Source organism: Mugil cephalus, chromosome 4 (assembly GCF_022458985.1).
Source record: "Mugil cephalus isolate CIBA_MC_2020 chromosome 4, CIBA_Mcephalus_1.1, whole genome shotgun sequence".
In the NCBI taxonomy this organism is placed as follows: Eukaryota; Metazoa; Chordata; class Actinopteri; order Mugiliformes; family Mugilidae; genus Mugil; species Mugil cephalus.
In genome coordinates this window covers 28,421,438-28,435,621 of record NC_061773.1, presented here as the reverse complement: position 1 = coordinate 28,435,621, position 14,184 = coordinate 28,421,438, and the positions used below count along the sequence as shown (strand labels likewise).

General features: G+C 42.1%; 1 protein-coding gene and 1 non-coding gene across 2 annotated transcripts; both read right to left on the bottom strand.

Annotated features, from left to right (window-relative positions):
• Positions 1-5,197: 5,197 nt before the first annotated feature.
• On the bottom strand, positions 5,198-5,269 carry trnah-gug. The gene has a single exon. It is a non-coding gene; the product is annotated as a tRNA-His (tRNA).
• Positions 5,270-8,207: 2,938 nt separating this feature from the next.
• On the bottom strand, positions 8,208-14,184 carry LOC125006064 (bactericidal permeability-increasing protein-like). The gene is made up of 16 exons (XM_047581776.1): positions 14,052-14,184; positions 12,844-12,954; positions 12,471-12,585; positions 12,261-12,392; positions 12,015-12,170; positions 11,848-11,911; positions 11,342-11,402; positions 11,182-11,273; positions 10,917-11,093; positions 10,775-10,834; positions 10,515-10,682; positions 10,335-10,402; positions 10,209-10,251; positions 10,062-10,125; positions 8,489-8,565; positions 8,208-8,390 (listed from the first exon to the last, which is right to left on the bottom strand). The coding sequence occupies exons 2-16, from the start codon at positions 12,944-12,946 to the stop codon at positions 8,349-8,351; spliced, it is 1,422 nt and encodes a 473-aa protein (XP_047437732.1). The 5' UTR covers positions 12,947-12,954; positions 14,052-14,184; the 3' UTR covers positions 8,208-8,348.

Here is a 14,184-nt window from a genome sequence, read left to right as displayed (position 1 = left end):
TGCCAGTAACCTTTGCAGAGGTCAAGGGTCGTCAGAAAGTTGGCATGTCCCAAGCGCTCAATCAGCTCATCCACCCTCGGCATTGGATATGGATTAAAAGCCGAAACTGCATTCAATTTTAAAAAGTTGACACAAAATCTCAGTTTTGGGTCGTCTTTCTTTGGCACCAACACCACGGGCTGCACCACTCACTACGTGAGGGCTCGATAATTCCCATAGCCAGCATATCCTCCACTTCCTGCTTCAATTCAGGAACAAGTTTGGCTGGAATGCGACAAGTAGTGTCTCTGATGGGTTGCTGCTCGGCTGCATGCAGACGGATGTGATGTTTGATGAGGTGTGTACAACCTGGTTTCACACTGAACAGTTCTTTTGTCATGTGTTTCTGAAGCACCTGGCACTTCTCTGCTGGCAGGTGACTCAACTCAGGATACACTGGTCTATCCATTGCAGAGGGAAAATACTGCTCTTGAAGCTCCTCCTCAACAACTGCACGTGCCCACAGGTCCTAGAATGTTCTGGCTGGTCCACCCAGTCTTTCAAAAGATTTACATGAAAGATCTGATGTTTCTTCTGGCGATCTGGTAAAAACAGTTCATATGTGACCGGTCCAGTCTTTTTGGTGATCTTGTATGGTCCCTGCCACTTGGCCAGTAGACCACTGTCTGATGTTGGGAGCAACAGGAGTACTTTCTGGCCCTCCTGAAACACTCTTCTCCTTGAAGACTTGTCATAGCTCTGCTTCTGCCTCTGCTGTGCCTGTGCCAGATTGTCATTGGCGAGCTCTTGGAACTGGTCAAGCTTGTCTCTCATTTTCAGAACATATGAGAGTTCACTGCACTGTTGCTGTGGTGCGGGTCCCTCCCAGGCTTCCTTCAAGACATCCATTGGACCCCTCACTGAATGTCCAAACAGCAGTTGGAAAGGTGAAAATCAAGTTGATGCCTGTGGGACTTCCCTGTATGCAAACAATAAGAATGGAAGCCACTGGTCCCAGTCTGTCCCAGAGTCATTCACAAACTTCCTCAGCATGGACTTGAGGGTCTTGTTAAAGCGCTCTACCAGACCATCTGTTTGTGGATGGTAGGGACTGGTCTTCACCCCTTGAATGCCCAGCATGCTGTAGACCTGTTTCAGCAGGCTTGAGGTGAAGTTGGTACCTTGATCAGTGATAATCTCTTGGAATTCCCACTCTAGAGAACAGCTGGATGAGGCAGTTGATGATCTGGCGAGCTTTGATCTTCTTCAGTGGAAAGGCTTCAGGGTATCTTGTGGCGTAGTCACAAACTACCAGTATGTACCTATGGCCTGCACTACTTCTTTCGAGGGGGCCTACAATGTCCATGGCAATACGGGAAAAGGGTGTTCCAATGATGGGCATGTTAATAAGGGGGCCCTATCTCCCTTCTTGCCTGGTGCTGTTAACTGACATTGAGGACATGACTGGCAATGTTTAACTGTGTCAGCATATTGAAGAGGCCAGTAAAACTGGGGAACCATCCTAGAAAATGTTTTTGCCTGCCCTAAATGGCCTGCCCAAGGAATAACATGACTCAGATTTAAAATTGTTGACCTCAAACTCTCGGCAATGACTAATTGGTCACCAATCTGGCTACAGCGATACAACAAGTCTCCCTTAACCACATATGCTTCCTTTCCTCTGTCTATTACCTGCATGGACCCTGGTACACATTTAGCAAACAGATTTGACAGAGTAGGGTCCTCTCTCTGTAGCCTAGCCACATCACTAGGAATGAACACGAGATCAGGCTCTAAAGGCTTGGTCACCTCCTCCACTAGTGACGTCCCCCTTATTCTGTCCTGTCTTCTCTGCCTCCTAGTCTTCCTCTCTCTGAGCCGTCTGGTTTGGGTGAAACTAGGTGCTTCCTCATTAGCAAAAGGTAGCTCCTCCCACTCTGAAACTGAGCTAAGCTGATCCTGCTTGGTTTTTGACCTTGTCACTGCTAGTAGACTTGAACTATTGCTAATAGCCCCGGCCTCCAAAGACTGCTTAGCTATCAGATCAGCAAGGATGGGGAGATCACAACCTAAAACAACCTGATAGGGTAGTTGTTCAAATACTCCTACAGAAAGCAAGTAGTTTTGAGCTCCTACTTGTATCATTACCTCAGCTATGGGGTACCCTACCTTATCACCATGCACACAGACCACATCAACTGTCCCTCCACAAAATGTAGTGTCACTAGGGAGACTATCCTGTCTAACCAGGGTGCGATTACTCCCTGAGTCAAGCAGAGTTACACAGGGCTTATCTGCAATCAGCACACCAATTGTCAACTCCTCATGACAACATTCTGTGACTTTACCCTTTACCTCACTACCAGGTAACTGAGGTGTGAAACACATGTAGTTGTTACTGGTATTAAGCTTAGGACACTTGGCTTTAAAATGCCCTGTCTGACCACAAAAATGGCATGCTAAATGGGATTTGTTTCTCGGCTCAAATCTAGTTGAATTAGAGGGTGAGAAACTATGTCTAGAGTTCTTAAATCTAGAGTCATTCAAGCCAGCAGGTTTACTAGAGGGTGTGGGTGGGTGGGGCTTTACTCTGATGTACTCTCTGGATGGACGGCGTGCAGCCAAAAAAGCTTCTGCCATCTCTGCTGCTTCCTTTGAAGTATCTGGGTTTCATTCCTTTATCCAGGTGCGCAGTTCAGGGTTCAGGGCTTTAAGAAATTGCTCCATTATGATTGCATCACCGATCTGGTCTTTTGTTTTTTCAGTTGGCATCATCCACTTGAAGTACAAGTCCTTGAGGCGCACCTGCAGCTCTCGGCTGGCAGTTCTCTGGAAGTGGTGGATGTGGCTACAAGCCCTTCCAGTGTCTGCTGACGATCATGGCGATCCTGATGTACCTTGTGTTGCAGCTGAGCAAACTGGTGCTGTATTCTTTTCCACCACTCCTCCTGTCGCTTGTGGTCCTGATCTGCCCTGATGTCCCGATCAGCCTGCTGTTGCATCAGGCCTCGCAGGAGATTTGAGAGTTCAGCCACGCTGTCTTGCGTCAGTTGACCACCTGCTGCCCCTTGCTGGTCACAGCCATCTTGCAACTCTTCTGGCGGACGCTCACTTGTCAGTTTCTTTAGTCGAGTCGACATTTTCTTCACTACCTCCTACTGGCCTGGAAACCACAGCTGCCACCAAATGTTGGGAAGCTGACCGGAGCGGCATAAGTAGGAGGCAGACTCAAGGCCGTTTGGTTAGAAAAAATCACCACAAGGTGTTTATTTACAGGTGCTTCCAGCTTTGTTTTGTATCAACAAAAGTATATACAACAGAAAAAAAAGGTAACTGAAAAGTTAACTTAGTTGAACTAAATAAAACTCAACTTATAACAAACGCAAAATTCAACTTAAATCATGTGTAAATAGCTACACCTGATAAGCACACTGTTTTCCCCCTTGACAGACAAAAGGCCTCTGCTTAAATAACCTCTCCTCCTCGTAACCCAGCCTCCCTGGCTGTACCACTATGGGAGGAGAGTCCACTGGCTCCTAATAAAACCATTAACAAAGCTAATCTCATACCTAACTACAGTAAAACACCTTTACCTACATTACTGATGAACCATATTTAACCATATCTTCATTTAATAACAAATAAACCTAAATAATACTTTTTAGTAATTTCCCTTACCCTTGCCCATTTGGACTAGTCCAATGACCTGCCCCCAATCATGTTACCTGAGTATAAAAGCAGGAAATATGGCCACACTCCCTTCTTTGACTCTGGCCACATGGTGAGTATGGTAAGTAACACAAATGAATATCAACATAACTTATTTTAACAATTAATTTGTGTATTTGAGCCCATTTCCCAAAACAGAAAACTGTGATGTGCAGAGGCCTTTATATTTAACAGAGACAGAAGAAAAACAACATATTAGATTCTTCATCTGATAAATGTTATTGTTTTTAAAATAAAAACATTTAATGCCAGGTACATGTTCTGTTTCTGTTCTTAGCAGACTGACATCGACAGACGGGAAAAGTCGTGTGTTGTAGGTTAATTATCAACAGGTCGGTAATGTGGCTAGGTATAAAAAAATTAAATGAAATAAAAGGTGAACCAATAAAAGTAAAGATCGGTATAGGTTTACATCCTGGTTTGAGACTGCGCTCGTATTTGAGGCTCGTTATGATTCTGTGAGCCAGAGCAGAATAGTAATAGACCCTGGAGTGTGTTAAAACTATATACCATACCAAAAAATAACAAAAATTATTACGTACACTTTTGAAAAATGTATTCTACTGTAACACTATTTACAAATACTGAATACCACAACTTTCAAGAAGATACAAGATACAAGATGCAGTACTGTTTTATTAGAAATCATACCGTAAAGTGAATATATAAACAAGATGCTAGAAAATGCTGTATGTAGGTCAAGTTAACAAAGAGGAGAGGTTGCTATTCGGCCTATCAGTTCAAACGCCTGCATTCATGACAGCATGGGTAATTAACACATCTATAAAGGCGACATTGACGCTGACTTTTAAGGTTTACAGGTTGTGGATCATCACCATCCAGATGACGTCTTTTCCAGGTAAGTCCCTGATTGTCCTAACATAATATAGGATGTGCATTAACAGACTTCTAGCTACATTGATTGCTGCTATTCTGTCAATTTTCATATATTTTCAACATTTTTTTTTTAGCATTTATTATTTTAACTTTCTCTTGTAAATCCTGTGTAAACAATACATTTTTGCACTATTTTGTATATACTTGCGTTTTTATGCACTGCAAAGGAGAAGCTCTCCAATGTACACACTGTATAATGACTATAAAGGGCATTCAATGCATTTTATTCTATTCTCTTGTATTCTGGGGCATGCTGTATAGCTTGAAGCAAGAAAGGGAACACCTTTCACTTTCAAAACCAAAGCTACTGATCTACTCAGCTCCCCAATAATAATAATAACAACAATAATAATAATAATTTCAATTCCAAGTGCCATTTTATTTTAAGACTGAACTCTAGTGACATCTAGTGGCCAAAATCAGATTTTCACATTTCTTTACTCCTTAAACAGTCACTTCACACAGCGACCTGAAGATCGATTCTAAAAAACACACGTCTAGATGGGAAGTATGGATATTACTGGATCCATACGCACATAACTACTCCACAGTTCCCCAAAAAGAGCTCATCTGCCGTGACATTGTATCGCAATGCCGTGACCCGGATTCGAACCGGGGTTGCTGCGGCCACAACGCAGAGTACTAACCACTATACGATCACGGCGAGCCGTGATGCCGGGTCAAACGTGAACATGTTCAACATGGCACATAAAGCATATACGCATGACGACATTTGGCTTCATTTAAAAAAATAAAAACTGTTGTTGTGTTACTTTACCTGAGGGGTATTGCACAAAACCAGGATAAGGGAGCAAGCCGGGATATATTGGTTATCCTGGATGAACTTATCCATGATCCGGTTGCACGAAAGCAGGATAGGGGAAAGTGGGATATGTTTTGACATAAGTTACCATGGAGATTTATCCTGTGGAGCTAGCCTGCTCCAGACCAGGCTAAGTTCCAGGATCTATTTAATCTCACCCCTTATCTCCGTCAGCAGTCACCACAAATGGAAACCAATATTTATTCTCCTGCCCACTACACATTGTTATCACATTCAACTAGACCCACTGTCATTATTTAAACATTTGTCATCATTAATTGCAGTCATTTTAGATTTTTCAATCAGTAGGTAGTTTAGTTTCCCATAGACTATATATAAAATACACATCCCATAGAAATATAAATACACGTCAGAGAGTAACATGATGTTTCTTTATTGAATAAGGATAAATCAAAGCAAGTAAACCATCAGCTCCTTTCAAAACTGAAGTCACACAGTGCTCTACAAGATAGAAAGAACAGAATCAAAGCATATTATACAACACACAAATAAATGCAGGACAGATCCATATTTAAATGAAGAAACAAATGACAGGCCTGCATACACAGTATACAGCACTATAAGCCAAAACAATATAAAATAACACAAATTCCTTTGCCATTGTAGACCCAATTTAACTTAACTTTAAAGCATATGTCTCTGCCATTACAGGCTATATTCAGCTTAAATGTACAAAAATGCAGTTTAACTGAAATAATTGAAGACGTTTTGGTCTCTGACTAGTCGACCACTGTCGTCAACTGGGAAGATGGCCGAATTGTCCCAGTCCACCGTCTCCACATAGTGGAGGACAGCACAGGCCACAGTGATGTCACATGTCCTGTCTGGCTGACCTTAGATGTTGTAGACACTGTAAGCGTTCCCTCAGGAGTTTAAAGATCATCTCCATCCAGCCCTTGTCCTGGTGGGGGCATTGTTATATGTTTGCTGTGCTTCCTGAGCGTCATAATATGTTGTGAGGCCAAAGGCTGGTAGGCATACCCTCTGCCCCCCAGCAGTACACCAGAGAACTCACCTGTCAGTATAAAATGTCATCATCACAACCTCATCTCACCTTGTGACAGGTATCAATAGATTGACAAATGATTCATGTGGATGTGGACTTAGACCCACCTAGACCCACCTTAGACCCCAACCCAACCCCCAACCCCCAACCCCATGGCAATGACACTCCTTTCAACATTCCCCCCACTCTGCCACAACACTGCTGATCAGATAGTCAGCATCGTAGAGCATGTTAATAAGATGTAGACTATTAAACCAATCAATGCACATCACAAGCAATGTGCAGTGTTCAAATATATCAAAAAGTCATGTTCACCTGAACATTAAGGCTGTGAAAGGATTTCCTATTCACAAAATCTCCCTCACAGGAACATGATGAGGATTTTATTTTGATGCGGGTGCAGTCAAATGCACCAACGATGTTGGGGAAACCTGTAACACAAAGCAATGAGTATCCTACTACGACTGTTAACACTTGTCCTGTAATTTGTAGGCAGGTACAATGTACGCTTGAGCAGATAGAGCGAGCTGGATGGATGGATGGATGGATGGATGGATAGATAGAAAGCATTGCATTGCATTTACATAATTTCCTTTTCATCTGCGTCAGTTTCACTTGTTGTTTCAGCTGTTTCATAATCAGAGTACACCATTGTACCCGGAGATGTTAATGAACTATTTGGATTGTAGACTAATTATGATGTTTCAGCGGAGCAGAGAGTGTGTGTTTGGGCAATACTTACACATTCAGGCGGACTGCAATACGATGCCACATTTTCTCTCTTTGTTTTGAGGCAGTGGCGTTTTTTTCTTTCTTTTTAATTTGATCTTTTGCCTCTTCGTTGTCCTCCATAAGTATGCTCTGCTCCGACGGGGAGACAAACACTACTCGCGTTGCCACGGTGAATCAGTGAATCTGTGATCGATCGCGTGGTCTACTTGAGGAGCCTTGTGTGCGCTCTGATCCAAGATTAGTTTCACCTGGCTTGATGAATTTGTGTCCGCTCATCCTGGTTTGGTGTTTGTGCAAGCGAAAAAGCCTGGGCGCTCTTGTTTTGGATTCGTTGAGCTCAGGCTTAGTCACTTATCCTGGATATCTGAATCCTACTTTTGTGCAACGGACCCCAGGCCTGCATAATAACCTCGTTCTTTATTGATAAACCAAGCGCCGTTCAGCGGATCGAGACACTTTAGGAAGTTTAAAAAGTGACAGTAACCGGTAGATTAAGAAACCCGAAGAGTAGATACTGACCAAAATAGTTATCTGTTGTTTTCCTTAGTAGTGGCGAGTACCCGACGCAGTACATGACTCTGCGGCGGCTTGGATTTAAGAATGGCAGTACACTCAATGGGAATGGCGGCTGCCACTCCGAAATGAATATAGAGGAAACACTGAGTAGGTATTTGTTTCAGTCACACTGGTTTAATTTTTGGCTAAAAAGTTACTGAATCATTTCGGATGTATCGTTCTAAATGAGCCAAAATCGTCCTTGAATGTGTTGGCAACCACGAATCATGACTCAAATCGAATCGTTGTTAAAACGAATCGTTACAACCCCTAGTTGTTAACCATTTATCTTGTTTCTCTGGTTGTCGGCCAGCTCCTAGAGTCTGAGGCTGAGCACTCACTCACAGCTCCATGAGAGGTTCAGTGACGCCATGTGAGACTCTGCAGACTATGATGCGGTGTCGCCTTCGTACATGGTTCACCGGTAGAAACAAAGTTTAGACACAGTTGACAAAGAAAATCTAAGCATTTATAGAAATGCACAATTTATTTTAAAGAAAAACAAAAAAACTAAAGGCACACTGCAGATGTAAGTAATATTCATTTAGTCGCTGCAGCTTCTGTCCCAGTGCAGAGACGAATCCTGGGAGTTTTCAGGAATGCAGTTCAATTTGTGAACTGAACATCTGTCCCGATCAGCATGTAGTCCTGGAGGAAAAATGTTAGGAGTTTATTAAGAGTTCTGTTCATCAAGTCTTAATATCCAAGAACATGCATTATTATTACAGCTTAATTAAGTCTCTGACCTTCAAGATCTTGAGCTGGGGGTTCACAAGCTTCATCTTCCCAATGGTAGGAAGTGGGCATCCCTTAGCAAGTTCAACTGTGAAGCAAAAAAATACACAAATTTAAGTTTTGTCTAGTCGCAAAACCCCAATGTAGCATATAGCATAGTGATAACAGTAGTAGTTGTGTGTAGTACATGTGTTTAATTTTATGTGGTCTTTTTTCTTTTACGTGTAATTGTTTGAAGCCAAATGTCCTATTTAGATTCAGATTTGGATTTAGAGAATCTGCAATATATTCCTTAGCTTAGCTCACTGAGTCGCACCATATTTGGTCCATACAGGAAAAACCAAAGTGTTAGTAATATAGTATATTTACTCAAATCTGTCCTTAATCCAAGTCTGAATGTACTTGAGTGTTACCAGTTTAACACACGACATGAACCTTGGAAATATTGTAACATTTGCCTTGCACTTGTTCTGCTGGGAAAGTTCCTGGACATTAGCTGTGAGGACATTAAAGCTCCCAGATATTTTATATAAAGTCCAAAAATAGATTAACGTGGTGCAGCAGGTGGTTTGTTATCCTGAACCATCTGGGATGTCCTGCCTGGACAAAAGGTTGAGGAGTTTCTAAAAAATGGAAAAACTCGGTGGGTGGTTGGACGAAGCATCTTATAATCAGAGTCGGAAAGCTAGCTATCAGTTAGTGTAGACATTTTCACATTTTCATACCTTACACCAATCAGCCATAACATTAAAACCACTGACAGGGGAAGTGAATAACATCGACCATCTTGAGGCAATTCAGTGTTCTGCTGGGAAACTTTTGGACCTGGCGTTCATTGGTGTGGATGTTACTTAGACATGTAGCACCCACCTAGACCAGGCCAGGTACCCCCACCCCATAGCAATAACACTCCTTGATGGTAGCAGCCATCCAGCAGACACACACACACACAAAAACTCTTTAGGAACAACAACAAAAAAAAAACACAACCCATTTTTATACTGATACTGTGCAATAACTAGTGTTCACTTTATTTTCATATAGTTGTACATATTTCCTTATATATTATGGACTCCCACTGCGCAATACCCCATATTTAATGTTATTATAGAGCAAGAACTCAGAACACTGGTTCATTTATACTTGTGCATATTGTTATATATATTTCTTATACTGTTTACATCGATGTGTGTGTTCTTACTATAATTGCCTACCTACTTATTCTTACTGCCTACGTTGCTACTGATCGTTTGTTCTTTACACTGGTACACTTTGAGTAGGAGCTGCTGCTGTAACAAACGATAAAGTACAGCACAAGGTGTTGACCTGGCCTCCAAATTCACTAGATCCCAAACTGATCAAGTATCTGAGGGATGATCCATAGAGGCCCCCTCCCCTCAACCCTCCCCCACTAACTACATCCTGTTTCCAGACACCACAGGACACCCTCAGAAGGTCCATGTCCATTCTCTGATGAGTTGCTGTTTTAGGTAGACCTGCACAATACTAGGCAGGTGGTCATAATGTTATGCCTGCCTCACAAGGTGCAGTCTAGAGAACAAAAATAAACATTTAGAAACTCACCATTCACTCTGGGTATCACTACGAAATTGACGACCACTTTGAAGATGCCACTGAGGAAACTGACCTGTAGGTAGGTTGACATTAAGGTTATCAGGCTGAGCTGTGTTGAGCTAAAGGCTGTGACTGGTATTAGAACGCAGCTCTCACCTGAAAGTCTCCTACATTACTGGTAACCAGGCTCAGATTTAACCTGTGAAAAGTACAAAAACATGAGAAACATGAGAATGCAGTATTCATCTTTACAAAACTGAAATAGTTTTGAAATGAACTCACTTGTTGAGTGTTACACGTCCAGCCAGCTGCATTTCACTGACAGTCATCTTGGCGCTGACACTGCTGTCCTGTGTAGACGGTTGTTGCAAATGTATGTCAAGTGTTTTTTTTTGTTTTTTTTTCCAAATAACACATTGGTTTTCATTTTATTTTTTCCATTCTATGCGTGGTTTAACATACCAAGTTTAGGACAAAAAGAGGGGACAGCGTGGCGTTGGGTTGGATAGCGTAGGCCGTCACTGTGGTGGTGGTCTGGACTGTCACCTTGTCGGGTGTAAAAGTGATGACGGGAGCCTTCACTGTATTCACCAGCAGCTTCATCATCAGACCTGGGAATTCCTTGGCAATCTAAATTAAAACAACAACACAGATTTGCATTTGATAAATTTCCAAAAATGGAAGTTTATTCTCTTCACGAAATCGGTGAAATATGTCGTCACCTGTGAGATGACGGTTCCAAATGTCCTGGTGTTGAGTCGGAAGGGAGAGCTTTTCGGGATCTGTTGGGAGAGAGCAGATTTTTTAGGTCAGTGGGATGCATCGCAAGTAGATGGCAACAGGAACCGATAGGATGGAGTATACCATGTCGTCTGTGATGTACATGCTGAGGGCTCCGGCTGTGTTGTAGACAAATGCTGCTGAGTTGGCGGTGAAGGCAGACAGGCCGATGTACAACATGTTGCTGGTCTGCAGCGGCAGGGAAAAGGGTGCAGGGGAGAACGGAGGCTCCTGATGCTTCCCGATGTTGTAAAATTCACCCTAAAAACCACGAATACGCAGAATTACGACAGTTTTATCTGACTCATCATCGAAGACTTTATTAATTAAAATGTGTACAATCCTTCACCTTTAAGCCCAGATCTATAGAAGACTTTGAAACGACTGGCGGCGACACCATAGAGTACTCGATCTCTGCATACTTGTCCACCTTGGCTAAGACTGCAGGAAAGTAGAGGGTCACTCATATGTTCAGTGAAACATGATAATTATTACCAACAGACTTTTACCATTGAGAGTTTTCAGCCGGGGGTTTAAGTCGACCACTGCTTCGTCCACCAGACGGCAGATCTGCAACAGTGAATGAACAAATACAGTATTTCCCGGATCCAGAGAGAACTTTAATAGAAGCTTGATAAAGACTACAGGCTGCAGCTGAACCAAACTATTCTCCCTTTAATACATTACATCCTCCTGGTTGTTATGTACAGTATATTTGAAGCTTTTTATATGACTACATGCACGTGGGAAGTGAAACCTCATCTCAAGGCCAATCTGCCATAGAATTATGACCAGGAGGAGTAAGTAACATTGAACATCTTGTGACTAATGTTCTGCTGGGACACTTTTGGACCTGCCATTCATTCACGTGGATGCTACACCTCAGAACAACCTCTGAAGGCCCATGTCCATTCTCTGATGGGTAATTCAATCTCTCTTGAGTACAAGATTTAGTTAGTTAGACTTGGTGAGTGTGACTGTGTTCAGCAAAGAGTAAGTCGCGTAAGGCCATCACCTGTTTCTGCAGTGCATTGCGCAAACCCTTCTCAATGAACTTTCTGAAGAGATTGTACAGCCAGCTGAAACAAACAGCAAGTTGAGGAGTTAGAGGACTCTGCGGTACGTCAAGCACAACGAGCAAAGCCTGAAAAGCAAAGTCATGCCAGGCGGGTTGTTCCTCACCTGGCTCCACCGTGGAACTTGATGTTGACGCCGCCTACAGTAGCGCCACAGTTGAGGCTTCTGACCGCCGGTCGGCCCGTCTCTTCGCTCATGATGCCGATGGTTGTGGCGACGGTGAGTCCCTTCACACTTAGATCAAAGGAGCCCCTGTGCTTACTGTTTTGAGACAGAAAGAGTCAAAGTCAAAGGCGCAGCAGGGACTTCACTTCAAAAAAGTCAATTTGTCAGAGATCTATTCTCACTCACATTATTCGCAGGTACTTGACTCTCCAGTTTCCATGCATGCTGATGAAAGCGTTGCTAATAGACAGTCTGACTCCGGTCCCCTGCACCAGGTTCACTGCAGACTGTGGCAGTCGCACGTTCCGTATTTGCATACTAAAAATAAATAACAATGATTGTTTGTAAAAGCCCAATATCCCTAAACTTTGAGGCGCGTTGAGGAACCTGCCTTACCCTGACAAATTGTACTTGACCTTGCCAAACTTTCCCAGCCTCCTTTTCCCGGATATGTCTGGGATTTTGATGGATTTGAGCTTCTGCTGAACGATGACCATGCCTACTTGTCTTCCTGGTAAAAGGTGGAAAATATGATGAGATCAGTGCTCTTCACTTCGACTTAGATTTGCTTTATTGTCATTGAACAAACACACCATCAGTGCATATATCAAATGAAACTTTGTTACCATGAATGAATGCAAAATTTAAATAAGATTATTATACAAGCATGCAGCAAATAATATGCAAAATGTAAAAATATATTCCTAATCCTAATAAAAATATAAATGCTGGCATGGCTAAAAGATAAGCTAAAATCACAAAGGCTCACCATATTCGAGGCCTTTATCTGTCAGCCTGGCCTCTACCCCAGGGTTGACGCTCAGGGTTGTGGGGACGAGAGCCACGAGAACCAAACAACAGCACAGGAGCATCTTGACTTCTGTGAGAGAAAGTACACAATCATCAGTGAAACGCTCGTACTTATGTGAGCACGGTGTCGCAAACCAGGAAAGTTTTTTGTGTGTGTGTGTGGACGGAATTTTTGCAATAACGTGAAGAATGTATGCAAAGTAGTAAACCAAGACTTCTTCTTTTAGAGCTTAAATTCTGAATATTTCACCAAAAGTAAAATCAGTGAAATTTAAAATCAACCACAGGTAAAAATACAGAAGTTTAAAGCATCAGTGCAACTTCCATTTTTCTTCGTTTTTTTTTTTTCTTTTTTTTTTCGTTTGTTCATTTTTTTCACTGGGCTGGAAGGTTCCTGGCTTGGTGGAGAGGATTGTGACAGAGTTGACTGTCCTTGCTGCACATGACTGCAGGTTTATTCAATTAGGGTGAGGTCTTTGCTGCACAATTTACAACCTGCTCTGAATCTAAATCCCTGGAGAAATGTTGCAGACTTCATAGTTTAACAAAAAAATCCAGAATAAAATAGATAACATGGATGTTTAAAGCTAACTTTACCATGAACTAATACATACGGCTTTAAAAAGAAAAGACAGTTGTGTAAAACTTTCAGAGATTCAAAAAACACAATCCAGCTGTTTAAAAACTCAACTGTCTGCCACAGATAACTAAAATAAAGTTATTCAAGTTAATGCACATTATTACACCTTATTAATCCTTCCTATGGATATATTTACTTCTGTCTCTGTTTCTTGTTCACATGCTAATTGTTATGTATAACTAAACTACTTACTGTGAGCAGGATATTGACTTATTGATGGTTAAAGTAAAAAAATATGAATCACATCAGTTCACAGGCTGTTAGTGATATGTTCTCAACATGCAGAACAAATCAAAGCATCGTAAAACGACCAAACTGAACTGATTGCGCAAGATAAAGCTGAAAAAAATGGGGAACGTGAAAGTTGTGCCCTTGTGGAACGTGACTGCTCTGGTAGTTCATTAGTCATCACTGTTACAGTTATTTCACATGCTTTTCAAGGACAACTGAAAACTGAAAAACCTTAACTGTGTGTAAACTTTTGTTACTACACCATCTACATCAAACGACAGCACACCCAGTCTTACCTGAAGCAGCAGCTCGTCAGGAACAGAGCGTTTCTCATGAACATAGGGAGGGGGGAGAACTGGCTTATCTCTGTTGGGCATAAGAAGTAAAAATAGAAAATGCCTTATAACTTTCTACAGCTTTTTACATTTC

Bases quoted from the DNA above. Each gene is read 5' to 3' on its own strand.
- LOC125006064 (XM_047581776.1), bottom strand. From the start codon at position 12,946: ATGCTCCTGTGCTGTTGTTTGGTTCTCGTGGCTCTCGTCCCCACAACC. The intron at 12,171-12,260 runs GTGAGTGAGAAT...GTCTCAAAACAG, and splicing joins GTCAAGTACCTGCGAATAAT to TAAGCACAGGGGCTCCTTTG. The intron at 10,683-10,774 runs GTGACGACATAT...GTTTTAATTTAG, and splicing joins TTGGAACCGTCATCTCACAG to ATTGCCAAGGAATTCCCAGG.